At 38.8% G+C, this 15,303-nt stretch overlaps 1 protein-coding gene across 2 annotated transcripts in view; it reads right to left on the reverse strand.

The window, feature by feature from the left end:
* Positions 1-831: 831 nt before the first annotated feature.
* HOOK1 (hook microtubule tethering protein 1) overlaps positions 832-15,303 on the reverse strand; it is a 43,044-nt gene continuing 28,572 nt past the window's right edge. For both annotated transcript variants that reach the window (XM_088169644.1, XM_014870548.2), the window contains exons 8-22: positions 14,665-14,748; positions 11,906-12,072; positions 11,183-11,323; positions 9,889-10,090; positions 8,965-9,075; positions 8,586-8,673; positions 8,441-8,501; positions 7,881-8,021; positions 7,231-7,318; positions 6,862-6,896; positions 6,240-6,322; positions 5,750-5,850; positions 5,312-5,413; positions 4,566-4,634; positions 832-4,385 (exon numbers count right to left, since the gene is read on the reverse strand). In XM_088169644.1, the coding sequence (XP_088025770.1) occupies positions 4,227-4,385; positions 4,566-4,634; positions 5,312-5,413; positions 5,750-5,850; positions 6,240-6,322; positions 6,862-6,896; positions 7,231-7,318; positions 7,881-8,021; positions 8,441-8,501; positions 8,586-8,673; positions 8,965-9,075; positions 9,889-10,090; positions 11,183-11,323; positions 11,906-12,072; positions 14,665-14,748 (1,632 nt within the window). In that variant the 3' untranslated portion in view covers positions 832-4,226. The remainder of the gene's footprint in view (positions 4,386-4,565; positions 4,635-5,311; positions 5,414-5,749; positions 5,851-6,239; positions 6,323-6,861; positions 6,897-7,230; positions 7,319-7,880; positions 8,022-8,440; positions 8,502-8,585; positions 8,674-8,964; positions 9,076-9,888; positions 10,091-11,182; positions 11,324-11,905; positions 12,073-14,664; positions 14,749-15,303) is intronic.

Genomic DNA, 15,303 nt, shown 5'->3' on the forward strand with positions numbered 1-15,303 from the left:
GCTGCCAGAAAGCTGCAAGAAAACAGGCTCAGGCCTGAACACATCCTGCAGCTTGTCTCAGGCTTCCTGCTCAGCTGAGCACCTCTTCCATTCCCTTCTCCCTCACACACCTGCACGTTTTGGTGTTCATTGTCTGAAACTGCTTTTATGTCCAGCCTCAGAAAGCAGGAAAAACTGTTCTTCCATAATGGCTTCACACTCTCTGGGCCAGGCCCTTCCACGCTGGGGAATCAAGGCAGCTCCTCATCCTCAGATCTTCACTCTGGAGGGCTGCAGGCTGCCAGCTCTTCACCAACAGCACTTCTGGGCTGGGGTAGTGCTCAGGGAATGAGAGCTGACAATGGCACTAAGAATGGAGCACATAAATCACCTGCAGAGCAGGCTGGACATGGCAGAAAGTTTTCTTTTCCGAATAAAAGCAAGAACAATGATTTAGAGCTGTACCTGTCCTCTGTGTCCTCTGAGGTGGGGCTGAGAACAGGCAGAGACTCTCAGCTACCTCAGCAGCAATAACGACTGAAGTCACTTCACAGCTCACCTGCAGAGGGGTTGAATCTTTTCACTGCACAAGGCCCCTTGCTCAGCTCTGAGACAACTGTCTGTGGGCTGAGCAGAGGGAGCCAGCTTTGGGTGAGAGGAATGAACTGGGAACAGCAGAGGAGAGCAGCACAACTCCTTACATCCATACCCTCATTATAATACATGTCTATCGTGAAATAGGATATTTTAGATGGTGTAAATGTACCAACATGTAGAACCAGGTCATGCCTTGCCCAGAAACACCACCTAGAGACCATTAAATAGATAGCTTGGAATAAAGACACCAAAGAATTAATTTTAAAAATCTTTATGTGAATATAAAAGAATTTTTCTCAAAGAAAAAATAAAACCAAAAGTTTAAAAATTAGTGCAATTTTTCAAGTCCTATGCAACACAGTGTTTACATTTGTTTTAAACAGAAGATGTAGACACTGATACACTGAAAACCTTAACTCCAGCTTTAGAGCAAGGGGAAAATGAAACAAGTAAGAAAATTATTGTACTAGACATTACCAACTCCTAAACAATTCTTTTCATTTTCTAATTTCTAAACTATTTATGGCTACCTAAATAGAACATCAGTATTGCTTATATTACTTATTTCCAAGTAAGTGTATATCATAGAAAATAGAATACCCATATATATTTTTTTTAATGAACAAAAAAATCAGGTGAAAATTTATTTTCAGTGAATGTTTCTTAATCCACTATATAATAAGATCGTTGCAAAAGAATCTTCTCAAAACTGCTGCCTGACCCATCTTGAGTAAAAGAACCTACTAGTCCATATTTTGTATTATTGCTATAAAACACTTCTCTTCCATAGTAATTAATATTTTATAAAAAATAATAAACAAATGATATGTCAATCAGAACATATTTTTTGTTTCTTTGGATCTACATTACCCGTTTTACTGGAAACTGGCTAAATTCCTAAAAACGCTGTTTAACTTCAGCAGTAATCAGTGATTTCACCCCATATTTGAGTCTGCTCTGAACTGTGCTGATGGGATGGTACAAATTCACCTTTCAGGAGAGCCCAGGGGCCTCTCTGTTCCTCCTGCCTCAGCAGTGGTGCATCAAAGGACATGGATTTAGAGAGCATGTGTTGGACACAACTCAGCTGTAACACAGCAATGCTTTTAGCAGCTTTTTGGTTTGAAATGAGTGAAGCAAACATTAAAATGATCCTGATCTAATGGTCCTTCCTGCACAGGCAGATGAGCTGAAGTGAATACAACACCATGGCTTATAATCCAGTATTTATTTCCACACATCAGTTCCTCGTTCACAGGACAGAACCCAGGTTTAACCAGTTGTGGAACAGCTGCTTTTAAACAGGTTCTCAGTCCCAAAGAAACCCTTGAGTGATATTCACAGGCTTCACTCTTAACAGTTTGGAAAAGTCCCAAATAAGCAACATTTCTTCCAATACCTGAAAACCAGATTCATTTTGGCAACCCCAACATGATTACGGGGGACAACTGTGCCCTGAAAAAGGCTGATCCCTGCCTGTAGTTCAGGACTTAAATTCTTCCATCACTGGTCAGAAGACAAACTTCCAATTAAATCATAAGGAGGTTCTTGGCTATTTTTGGTCCCAGGGTCTGCAGTTTTGAGAAGTGTAAGTCAAAGACATTTGCTCCAAGTTTGCCACTATTCAGCACCTGACAGACTACTGACACAGCTCCACTACTGGGAGAAGTACAACAAATCAAGCCTACCAACTACATGAGTATTTGAAGGACATCCATGAAAGTTTCCATGCTGCAAAGAACAAGGGTTAAGAGACCCACTCAACACCATCAGAGACAGCTCCACGTTTCACTAGAACACACCAAATATCAGACTTTAGGAATGGAAGCATCTTGCTAAGACAATCTCCTGCTCCACTGCTCACCACCACCTCCCTCCCACCCTCAGCACTGGCAGATTAAATATGCAACTGCACCTTAAAAACACCAACTCCACTAACACCACTGCAGCAATAAAAGACCTCAAAACCCACGAGGTAGTCCAAAGAAGCGTAGAGTCCTGAAGAACACCACCACAGACAGCTCTCCAACAGCCACGTGTCTGCCTCATGCCACACTTAGCACGAGACTGGCTTTTAAACAATGCCTTTTGAAGGAGGAAATCTGTTGAATGCCTATTCATACATACAGCACTGGGAAACAACCACCACAACTAAGAAGCAACCCTAAGTATCAAAAGTGAATGCTTGCCTTTTCTCTGGCATTACATGCAATGCCCAATTAAAAATTTAAGATGCTGGGGAAGGAAGAAATCAAAGGACAAGTTATAGTGAGGGCGGGCAAAATGACACACTATCCAAATGTCACAATTCAAAACCTGAACATTCTGTAAAGCTGAACTCTGTTCTCAAATCAAAGATGGCCTTAATGGTGAGACAGGTGTATTTTCATTCTCACAGGCAGATGAATTTTATATTAGATGGTGGTCTGGTACAGCACCCTCAAATACTAATTTAAGTGCATTCATTTCATTTTAAGGGCTGCTACAATTTTATTTAACTATGGGTATAATTGACTTTTTCTAGACCATTTGTAAAGAACAGACATTAACAGGTTTCCTAAAAATAAAATTCAAAACAAGAGTTAGACATTTGGGAAGTAAAGTCACAAGTTTTATGAAAGACAGTAACTTCCTGCACACAGATTTCATATATCAACCCCCATTTAATCTTCTATCAAACTATTACAGTTTATGCACTTTTCTCCCTGCCAACAATCTCTGCTGCCAGTAACTGCCAAAGCCATCTCTCATTCCTCTGCCTAGCACAGTTAGTTCAGAATAACTGAGTGAAACTACATTTTAAAAAGAGGAAATGCAATTTCCATGCACAGGGTTGTATAAATAGGTTGAAATAAATGGGGCTCCTTCCCACCTAAATCCCCTTTCTGCAAATAAAAGCAGTATACCAATATGCCAGACTTTTAAAATATAGTCCAGACTTCTGACTTAGTGTAATAGCTTTTTTCTTACCCAGGAAAAGACAAGCTTTTTTGGCTTAAGTGAATTCAACATCTTAAAGACAGGTTTTCCCTCAGTGTATATATGCACCAACTTAAGCTTTGCTTTTTTTTTTTTTAATAAACTGAGAAATTCTGCTTCTCACAAAACAAGTCCTGTCTTCTGTTACATAACAACTGGTACCACACCCTTATTTTCTTCTTCTATAAATGCAAGTATTTTCCTGCCTTTAAAATTGTACATTTATTCTAAAAAAGTCTTTTTTAAAAAGATGTTACCAATCTTTTAGATCTGTTTTCAGAAGAGCCCAGCAAAAATGCCCAATATTGCCAGTTTCCTGAAGTACACCTTTGCATAATATCTTCCCATTATAAAAGTCAACTTTCTAGCCCAAACCCACTTAAATAAAGTTTTAAATATAGAATGCCAAATTTCATATTTACAATATAATCTGAAGGCAAATAGAAATCTTTTAAGTTGTGCTTGTACATGCTGCATTTATTAAATCTACTTGGAAAAACTACGTGCTACCTCCTGGCTGATCACCTTTAATCCCTTCCTGGCAGGTTCTGATGTTGTAATTTGCAGCTGCTCACCATTCTAAACTCCTCCTTCATCAAGTAGGTGAAGTGGAAGGGTATAAAACATTTAAGGACACTTTTAGCAGGTGAGTTTTCCTCATGTCCTCGTGTTTAATCTGATGTTGCACCTGGTACTTTAACAGTGAGGTTCCTCCTGGTGTTGGTGACGTGACGCTGCTGCGCCAGGAAGGAGCGGCCAGGCCCGGCCCCGCAGCTGCCACTGCTGCCCACCAGCCTGGCCTCCATGCCCAGCTTCTGCAGACTCAGGCTCTGCAAGAGTTAAAACAACAACTTCAACACCAGCAAAAACAGAAGGAAAAGAATTACCCATTCTGCTCATGCTTTCTTAGGATGCGTGCAGAATTTTTCCCGCTGTATTTCTTAGGATAACTTAAGATTTAACTGGCACATGTAGCAAAAGATGTTTCAATAAGTGAATTTTTGACCCACCTTGTTGTACCATGCAGTTACAATTAGCTTTTCCTCATAATCACGTAGCTTGGCTAACTTGTATTCATTCTGCAAGGATATAAACCTCAGTTAAAATACAAATTTCATCTGCATAAACTTGCTGCAGTCCACTAAGTGAAATAAACACAGGCAGCAGAAGTGCTTCAGTACATAAGGTAACTACAAAGCCTAGAAGTATAAACAAAGATACTTTCATAAAAAAACTGAGAGATAAATATCAGCCTGCTTTAAGAGGCTAAACTACACAAGTTGTGGTTAGAAAAACACAAATAGAACTTGGAAATGTACTCTGAGGATTTGTGTGGGGAAATGCACAAGAGATCTGCTGTGTATCAGAAAATCTATAAATAATTAAGTTTTCACCTGAAAAGAATGTACCTCCAGTGACTGACTAATTGCTATTATGTAATATACTTCCCTAGTACTCATTACATAAAAGAAATGTGAGGCCATAGCATTTATACAGTCAAACCTATCAGCCTACTGAATCATGCTGAGGAGTTCTGTATTTGCTCAGGCAACTATTCCAGCTAGTCCCATCAATATTGCTGTGGAGCTCAATGCATTTCCCCAATTTTTTTTTATATTTGGATTACAGTCAACAATCCTTTTAGATTTTCAGCCAAGCAGATTTTACTGCATTGCTAGGAAACAATATCATGAATGCCTAATACCAGAAACAGGGCATATTAGAAGTTATTATCAAATATATGTAAAATTTTTACCTCTAGTGCTTCAATTCTTTTTTCTTTTTCCAATATCTGCTTTCTAAGCAACATAATTTCTGCTGATGCTGGATTTAGCTTAGGGTCTAAGGTTTTTATCACCTGGACAAAGCAAAACAAGAGCATTACAAGTCAGTTTGATTCTCAACAGTTCTGCATCTCATCTGCTCAAAGAAGGAATGTAAGAACAGACTGGGCACTGGTCAGGCTGTTACACTGTACATCAGAGAGTAAAGGAAATAAAGGAATCCTTAGTGCACCTCATGCTCAGCCTAAACCCTATTTATTCTCTTAGACTTAAATGACTGCACTTGAACAATCTGACTAAAAATGCAACTTGTAGCTACTGCTTTTAATTGAGAGGTGGGGATACACACACTCAATCTGTTTAACAATTTATGAGGGAGGAATGCATATGTTCAGAAACATGCCACTCACATTTCTTGCTTTTTCAAGGTACATTTTATATCTTTCTTCCATTGCTTTCATATCCTCATCCTTTTTTCGTAAAGCTGCTTCCAACTCTCCAATCTTCTGGGCTGTTTACAGAAATTATCAATGAAGACATGCAAAATAAAAACAGACATTGTGATTTCAGGGCTTCTGTGTTCTCTTGATTTCACCATCCCTCAAACAGAGAATGATGTAGAAGCCAGAAGTTAAGTTTAGGTTTAAGTTCTTATTTTTGTTTCAGCTGTCCCACCTGACCCTGAAATCCCATTTTGCAGAGCACTGTTCAACACACCTCACTGCCCCCAGAAACACATACAAAACCTCTCCACATCCCCAGTTCAGATTTAAATCTAAGCTGCAGCAGAAAGCCTCATCCAGACAAATATCCCATAGTGAATCTAGGAATCATTTCAGAAGAAGCTTAACATAGTCTAATCCAAAAAATACCAAAAAAAACCCCCACAAAACAACTCACGGTTCTGACTGTCATCAGGCTGGAGCTCTGCAAGATCAGCCTCTTTCTTCTGTAACTCATCATGAACCTCGTTCAGCTTTTCCCTGTGAATGAAAAGCTGGGCTAAGGATTAAACTCACAAATAATTCCAGGTTTAACAGCAGTTTAAACTTCATGACAGAAGTATTTAAATAACTATTTTAAGTTCTAGCCACTCTTCAGGCTTTGAATAAAAATATTAATATCATAAAAGTTGTGACTGTTGAATTGTTCCTCCTTTAGTTAAAACCAGGAAAATGAATAATTAAGCCCCTCCAGCATCATCTTAGCAAGAACTACACCTGCTGAAATGACTGGAAATATTTCAGAAGAGTGGCATACACTTTGAGTGATGGTTTTAGCCGTGTGTTGTAGAATCAGAACAGTTAAAATGCTGGTGGTGATGAAGAGACAGTGAAGTGGTACTGGTACTACAAGATCATCATGGTCAGAGTAAACAAAGCTACACCACCAATATTTAACTCACTTTATGCATAATTCTCAAATCAGTGGCTTAGAAAAACAAGCCACTACCAAAATTAAAGCAGCTCCTGTTCTCTTATTTATTTAAATAAGCTGCTGTGGATGCATGTGCGTTACTTACATGTGTGCTGCCAGCTTCTGCTTCAGGTTGCTGGACTGTGAAAGGAGAGAGTTAAAATTCAGTTCTATTTCTGTATTTCATACCATGCAGCATTCAAGTGCTCTTACAAATCAGCTAAGAATACTTAGCACAACTAAATAAGCCAAAGCAAATAAATCCATTGAATGATAAAATCAGGGACTTTTAAAGTAAAGTAGAAGGGTTACAGTTCCATAGAAGGAATCACATAAAACATGAGCTTTTCAATTGAACTGCAGTTGATATGAAAGTATTTCTCAGATAAACTGAAAAATAAGATGCACATCTAAATAAAGGACTTGATGCTACCCTGGAAGATTTTGAACAAATCTGGCAAAATGTTTCACTTACTCCTTCATTTTTGGATCCCTGCTCCTGTAAAGTCTTTTGCAGATCTTCAATCTGCTGCTGTAATCCTCCAATACGCTCTTCATTGAGCCTTTTAGGAGGAAAACACAGTTATTGGCCATCTAAAATAGTTCACAGACAGAATTTTCTGTTTCATTCGTTTTTCAGAGGGTCTACCCAGCATGACTTAAGCTACAAATAAACTGATTTCAAATGCTTTTAGTTTGACTGGAACTTCTACTGAAACAAACACATGGAGTTTTACTGAACATTTTATAATGAAATTCCTATAGTCATTTCAAGTTTTGAAAAAGTGTAACTATCAAAAACTTTCCTATTCTAGTAAAATGTTTTAGCATTCATTGATAGAAAATTCATGGTCTAACAGTCTGAAGTTCTAGAAATAGAGTTCACATCTATTCTTGGTCTACCAAGAATCACTCAGAGTGAAGAAGAGTGTCCTGTAAGCAACACTTCCTTCAGGGTATGGTACACATTTAAATCACTTTCCTTCTTCCTTTGTTCATAATCCTTCATTTATGATTACACTGGTGAAAGAAAAGGTTCCTGCACTACAGGTGCAAGACACAGGTCACCCTGAAACTCCAGAGATCACCTTTTGCTGTATTTTAAGATGTAGTTTGATCCATCACCTTTTCTCAGTTTCCAGCTCATTCACTGTCCGGTGCTTCTGCTCCAGCTGCTCCTGGAGCTCTGCAATCCGTTCATTTTCTGATCCTTCCTGTTTCAGCAGCAGCATCTTATTTTCATGCTGCAGCCGAATAAACATTTCTCTGAATCAAAAGCAACAGAAAAAGTCACTGTTAATTAAGAAGGTGACTAAGAGGAGGAAGTTAGTCCTGTTCACTCCCCCAACCTTAAAGTGAGCCAAGCAGGTTCTACTTAATGATATAATTGGGGTAACAATGCAATTTGTTATTAAAAGGTAACTTAAAATGTTTGAAAACTTAGAGATATAAGCAGAGTTTTAAACTGTCACTCCAAACACAGATTTATGTATAGCAACCTGATAGGGGTTTAAGAAAAAAAAGCAACTTAATTTTTGTATGGGGAAATAATTATTAGCACCCATATGGGGGCAAAGCAAGGAGTAGGAAACAGAATCACATTGATGAAAATACTGAACTTTCACAGAGGCATTGTCGTGCCCCACCTATGAACATCCCAAACAACCTCAGCTTTTGGGTCTCACCTGTATTCCACTGGCAGAATTTCAGCAGCAAGATTCTCATGGCTTTTAAAGCGAGATTCACCTAAAATCACATGAGTGGTTTAATTTAGCACACTTAAAGAAACCTCTAATCCAAATAAAAGAGTCTCTGAAGGTAAGGCAGTACCTGTTTGACTCAGGTGGTCCTGCTGCATCTGTGCACACCGGAGCTCCTCATTTGTCTCTCTTAATGTATCACACTGCACTATCAATCTCTAACAAAACACATTTGAGGTGGAATTATGTCAGGCTGCACCACTTTTAAGACCAAATAACATTTATCAGAAGTAATAATGACACATGCACATTTGAGGTTGGTCTTGATGATCTTGGAAATATTTTCCAACCTTCATGATTCGATTATTCTATATTATATTTTACATGTGAATGCACACACACAGGGCACTAAACTTCATTTTTATGGTGGCACTACTTCCAGGAAGGTTCTCCTCAAGCAGACAATCAGAGAGATTTAGGTGCTCAAATAAACTCGTGAAGGGACTTACCTCTTTTTCTTTCATTAAAGCTTCATATTTTTCTTCAAGCCGCTTCATTTCAAATGCCAGCTTATCAGCTCTTTTGGATTCTTCAGACAGTTTGTTATGAAGCTCCTGGACCTTTCAATAAAAGTGTTATTTAGCACAGGAATCTTGCAAGATGCTACTTTAAAACAGTCCCCCCTGCACAATTCAGCCAAAAGACAACAGTTGGTTTCTCAAGCTTAGGGAAGTAGAGATGGGATGGGTGCCTATGTATTTTGGGGGGTTATATTGATTTTTTTGGTTTGTTGGTTTTGTTGTTTGTTTTTTTTTTTTTAACTCTTTCCTAATCCTACAGAAACTAAAATAAAACTTCAAATTTTCATGAAGAATGGTATGAATATAAGAATGTAGTGACAGGACAGGGGAAATGGGTTCAAATTGAAAGAGATTGGGTCTAGATCAGGTATTAGGAAAAAATTCTTTATTGTGAGGGTGGTGAGGCCCTGGCACAGATTGCCAAAGGAAGTTGTGGGTGTCCCATTCCTGGAAGTGTTCAAGCTCGGGTTGGATGGAACTTGGAGTAATCTGGGATAGTGGAAGGTGTCCCTGTCCACGGCAGTGGAATGAGATCATCTTCAAGGTCCCCTTCCAAGCCAAACCATTCTATGGTTCCATACAAATGATCTCAGTAACAACCTCTCCCAGGCACCCAAATTACCTCAGTCAGAGTAAAGAAGAAAAGCCTGCAGACGATGGACTCTCACATCACTTGAGAGGGGAACTACAGTTAAACTTGCAAGTTTAAACAAACAGGGAAAAACCCACAAGGGAACGGCAGGGTATGATGGAGTTTTCACAACTGAGAAATTCTAAAAGGACAGCGCAGGGTTAAGGTATTCCCAGCTACCAGGGGAAAAATGCACCTTTCAAACACAAGTGCAGCACTACCTGTCTTTTGTAGGTTTCCAGCTGGGCTCGTGCTGCATTGGCTTTCTTGAGCTCTTCCTCCAGACTGACGGTGTTGTGCATGTACATCATGTTGGTCTCCTGCAGGGACTTGACCTGCCTGCGGAAATCGTTCAGGTCCTGCAGCTTCTTCCGATACACTTCCACCGTGGACTCCAGCTTGCTTGCCTTGTCTGCAGTAGCCCTTGAGGTATAAACAGCAATCAGAAGGAAAGATTACAAAACTCAAGCTCTGCTGACACACATTGTTTTCAAAGAGAGATGCCACACGCTTAGCAGCGGTTACATTTCACGCCTTATTTTTAAATGCATAATCGACACAAACTTGTTTATAAAAACTGAAATCAGCCAGCCTTCAAGTGAGACTGACAGCCACATGCCAGAAATATGAGCAAGGGTTAGTGGGTCAAATATCCCTGAGGAATTCTGGGGCACCACAACATCCTGTGCTAGACAGTAACCTCAAAATACTGGTACCTGATATGTTCTCATTGGGGGATTAGACAGAATTAGAACATAACTGCTCTATGAAAATGATCACTGGCAGATATGACTGAAAACTGTCAGCTGATCATTTAAAAAAATCTACAAGGTAGGAAAACATTGGGACCATAATTTTAAAATTAATTTTAATATCCGTGTTTATTATCTGCATTCATATCTCACCAGAAGCTGGTACAAGAAAATAATGGAAAAAATCTATAGCTAGGATTTGTTTCAGATGTTATTTAAGAACCGCTAAGTTAAACACCTGAAACCACTTTTCTTTCCATGTTTTATTAATATTATTTTATGAATAGCAGATCTGCTTTCACAGTGCAATTTATTTTGGATATTTCTTGGGTGGTCTGGTATTTAAAACAGTTTACACAAGCTGGAATGTTACATTAAATTCTCACAAAGGTTACTGTGTGTTTCATCTTCATTTTGTTAATGATCTCACTAACCTAAATCTGGCCTAGAATGCTGACACCAAAAGTTAGGTTAAAATTCTAGCTGTATATATGCTTTTCTACATGAGAACTTCCACTTTCTGTCCCACATGAAGAAGCTTCTATAGTCATTAATTCTGCTTCACAGACAAATTCCATGTGTTATTCTTGTCAAACAATGGAACCTTTCCCTGAAAGCCTGCACTTCACCTCTGCTTTGCCAAAGAGCTCATTCAGGTAAGAACTGCAGAAGTAACACCTCAAAAAAAAAAAATTTTAAATACAAATCCTTGGATTTAGCCATTAAATGCTAATGTGTGTGTGTAGCTCTCCCTGCTACATACCTAAGAATGTCATTTTCATCTTTCAAGGCTCTTGATTCTTCTGCCAGAGACGTCAGTTCATTGTTTCTATGTTGCAGCTCAATCAATTGCTTTTCTAGATCTTCACAATGGACACGATAATCATCTTTTGCAGCTTCAAGCCTACCAGATCAAAAACAGTACCTTTGTTAGGAATTCATCATTGTTGAACAGTTTCAATTAGTACTAGAATTACTAAAAAGAAATAAGATAAAACGAAACTACTGATTGAAGTAGCTGGGAAAATGTTACAATGAACATGGAACGTGTTGTTGTTGACCTGTTAAATCATAATGCATTGCACACTGCAAATTTATCACATCAGTATCAAGGAATCACACGAAAAGAGATTTTATTTCCCAGTATGGATCAGAGAGAGACTAATATGTGAAAGAAATCAGTTCAGTAGAGAGACATGGTGGTGTTGGGGGTTTTAGGGTTTGATTTGTTGACACACAAATCAGCACTCATTTTTCTGCCATCCATCACCTTTCTGGAAGTATTAGAGGGCTATGCCAATTACAAACAGATACTTTTTACAACAAGTAACTTCTTTTTACATACAAGGACTGTCTAAAATATGCTTATACAGCACTAGACAGCTTTTAGTGCAAAAGAAATTGAGCTGGAAAAGCCCCAAAGAGCACCAGACATTTTCAGAGTACATTAGAAAAGTGAGAGATTTTTGGGGGAATAATTTCATACCTGAAGTTTTCTTCTTGCAATTGTTCCAGCTGCAACTGTGCACTAAAATACTTTTTTGCAACCGCAGTATTTGGATCGTCAAAAGACTCGTCTAATTGCTCTAGTCTGTCATTCATAATCTCATTTTCTGACATCAAGCTGTTTTTCTCATCCTGGAGGGCAGCCACCTAGCACAGATAAAACAGCATGAACACTGTAAGACCTGTCCAAAGAACTGAAGCAAGACACCAATACATCTTCAAATTAGTTTATGAAAAAGGCTGAGCATTTAGAAGTTATAGAATGTAGTTTACAGAGCACACTTGAGCATACAGATGCTTTAGTGTATGACAGTTATGAAGCACTAAAGGAAAAGTCCCTCTAAATAAAAAGACGAATTTCTATAACTGAAACCACGGTAAAAAGGCAGACAAAGTGATATGGAGAGAAACTGCTACTTCCATTAAAAACACCATGGACGCCGTACAAAAAAAAAACCTCTGAGTGTTGCTGCAAGAAGTGTCCATCTTGCCTGTACTGACAACCAGAAGCAGCAGGGCACGGGCAGCGGCCCGGGCCGCCGTGCTCAGCGGGGCACGGCTGCGGGAAGCGGGGTCGGCCGAAGCGCACACGCACGCACAGCCCGGGCAGCCTCAGCGGGAGCATGCAACCCTGGCAGCACACACACGGCTACCCGGTGTCACGGCTAAGCACGGGGGCTACAGCACTTCACTGACAGGAGACAGCTTCACAGCCAGAAGGATTCAGAGGATAGAACCTTTAAAAGTTTGTCTAGTGAAAGCTGTGTTAATTTTAACGTCCTGTCGAACATAAGAGCACGCAGCGTGTGTTAGTCGACTGCATTGAAACAGGGACAATATGCTTTTTGGGTTATGTTTTCCTGAATTATAAAGTAAACCTACCTTTCTTACACTCTTGGAAAATATCAAGGAAGACTGAGACCTTACAAGTGAATTTATTAAGAATTAGTTTAAACGAGAAGTGTCAAGTAAATATTATGGCTTCAAATAAAGTAAAATACAACATATCATGATGACATTATTAAACAGATAGAATCTACAGTATGCAATATTAAGAAACAAATTTTTTGTGATCATAATTTAAAGATCTATCAGTCAAACAGATGTAGAAGTAAAAAAGTAATTAATCTGCCAGTTCATTTGGTGCTGGCTTTCTCGGTTCACTCCTTTTTATGTACCAAATGTCATTTACTATGTACACGCACACAAACACCTGTGAGTAGAGAGCACACCTGAGCCTTGCTCAGCCTCCTGTTCAAGGGTCAGCCACTCCTTAAGAATGCACAACATTCAGACTTCGAGAATAATCCTGAAACATTACTCATCTCAGACTTTCAAAACCCTAAAAATCAAACTATGACACAACTCAGAGCAAGTTTTACATCATTTCTCAGTTGCTTTCTGGTAGCCTTCTTTTTTTAATTATTTCAAATCAGTGTAGCAGAAGTGGTGTCACAATCAACAGAAATTATGAAGAAAGGTTTTAAAGACACATCACAGCATTACAGAGCTGTAGTGTCATTAACTCATCTGTTTATATTAAGCAGTACTTTTCCCTTGAACACCTTTCACCTGTCCCATGCCATGTTATGAGTAACTGGCTCTGAATCACCTATGATTAATTAATAGAGAATTCTGGAAGAAAAGCCAGGGAAAACAGGAGAACACCTGGCACATCTCCTGCAGATTCTTCTCACAAGCATTTTTAGATCTCTGCTTTCACTAGGAAGCCTTACTACTGCCTCAAGAAAAAAAGGGAAATTAAATATCAATTCAATTACAGCAGTAGCTTCCTGGGCATGGCAAGTAGCTCTGAGCTGCTTTAGACACAAGTATTCTGCTTTTTCAGTTGTCATTGTCAGTAAGAAATATAAAACTGGCCTCTGCTTTTGTGGGTGTTCATTTCCAGAGGCTCATACAGCCAGTACAACCCTCTGGCTCCTACAAGAAGATGCCACCCAAATGATCTCTTTGTACAGAGCCAAATCTGATATGAATTGCCTTCCCAGATGAAACTCTTTCTATTCTCAGATTATAGTGCCATAAGAGAGGGGCTAGTAAGTGATTTTTTTATTCTTTAAAGTGTTGATTGAAATGCAAATTTCTCTTTATTGTCATGAAATCCTCTCTCCTTTCTCTCAAGAGTGACTTGATTAACTGCTATATCCATTAAGAACAAAAATAGGCCTATTATTAGTGTTGTTTGAAAATGCCAGCAAGGATCTATTAGTTTTCATTATTTTTATCCTGAAATCTCCTCCATGTTGCAATTGTGTATGAGGAAAAGTTAGCAAGTTTTAGATAAATTACAAATTTTCGTCATTCATCAACTCCTATTGAAACAGCATAATTTTCCTATGATTAAATCTAATTACTGTTTATGACATGAACTGGATTTTTTTGGACACAGTACAAAAGACTAGAGGACTAAGAATGAAAAGGGCAATTTTAAAAACCACGATAACGTTGTTTTAACACTACCTGCTAAGGGTAAACATTAAGCTAAGACAAAGAACCTTTGAGATAAGCTGGCACAGGACCTCAGCTTACACTTCCATCAGAAAACTCTTTCCAGTAATTGCATTTTGGAGCACAGAATAATTGCTTTTCTCCTGCAAGCAGCTAGAAATTCTCACAAAAATTTAAACAATCCATAATGCACTCTGCCCTTCTAAATTTCTGCATCTTCATAGCAGCACCACTACATATTAAAAAAATAAACAATTGACTGTTTCTTACCTGCAAATCCAGCTCTTGACATCTTTGTGCCAGCTCCTCTTTTTCTGCTAGTGCTTCCTGAAGGTCTTCCAAGGCTTTTTTAAGCTTTCAAAAAATAAGGCAGTCAATCACTATGGCCCATATCCAAAATACTCAGTTACAGCTTCTATAACGCCTCAATTGCTTACACCCATTGTTTAAGTTGGCTGCTGGGTGCACACATTGACACACAAACCTATCAATACTCTGCTAGATCAGGATCCCTGCTCATTTCACTTGCCTTCTAAACAATTAGCACACTTAAAAAGTAAATTATTGAAACACAACAACTTAGGCTAAAGGCATAACAAAACACAGGAATGTGCTGTCACCATTTCCAAATCCCTTTGAAGACAAGTTCATTTCATGTGCAACACCTTGTAGTGTTCAGGTTATCAGGAATTTCCACAATCTCTTAAAAGTAACCTACAGTACTCAACCTGACAAGGAGGAGCCTTGATGCACCCCTACCCCTCCCTGCAATGTAGATTTGCACTGACAGGTTTCACTCCATGCAGGAAGATGACACAGCAGTCACTGTGGGGTTTTTAAAGAAACTATAGAATAACACTTAAGTTTTCAGTTAATTAGCACTGAAAACCAGCATTACTTCATTTAAGG

The sequence above is a fragment of the Sturnus vulgaris genome, chromosome 9 (assembly GCF_052056855.1).
Source record: "Sturnus vulgaris isolate bStuVul1 chromosome 9, bStuVul1.hap1, whole genome shotgun sequence".
In the NCBI taxonomy this organism is placed as follows: Eukaryota; Metazoa; Chordata; class Aves; order Passeriformes; family Sturnidae; genus Sturnus; species Sturnus vulgaris.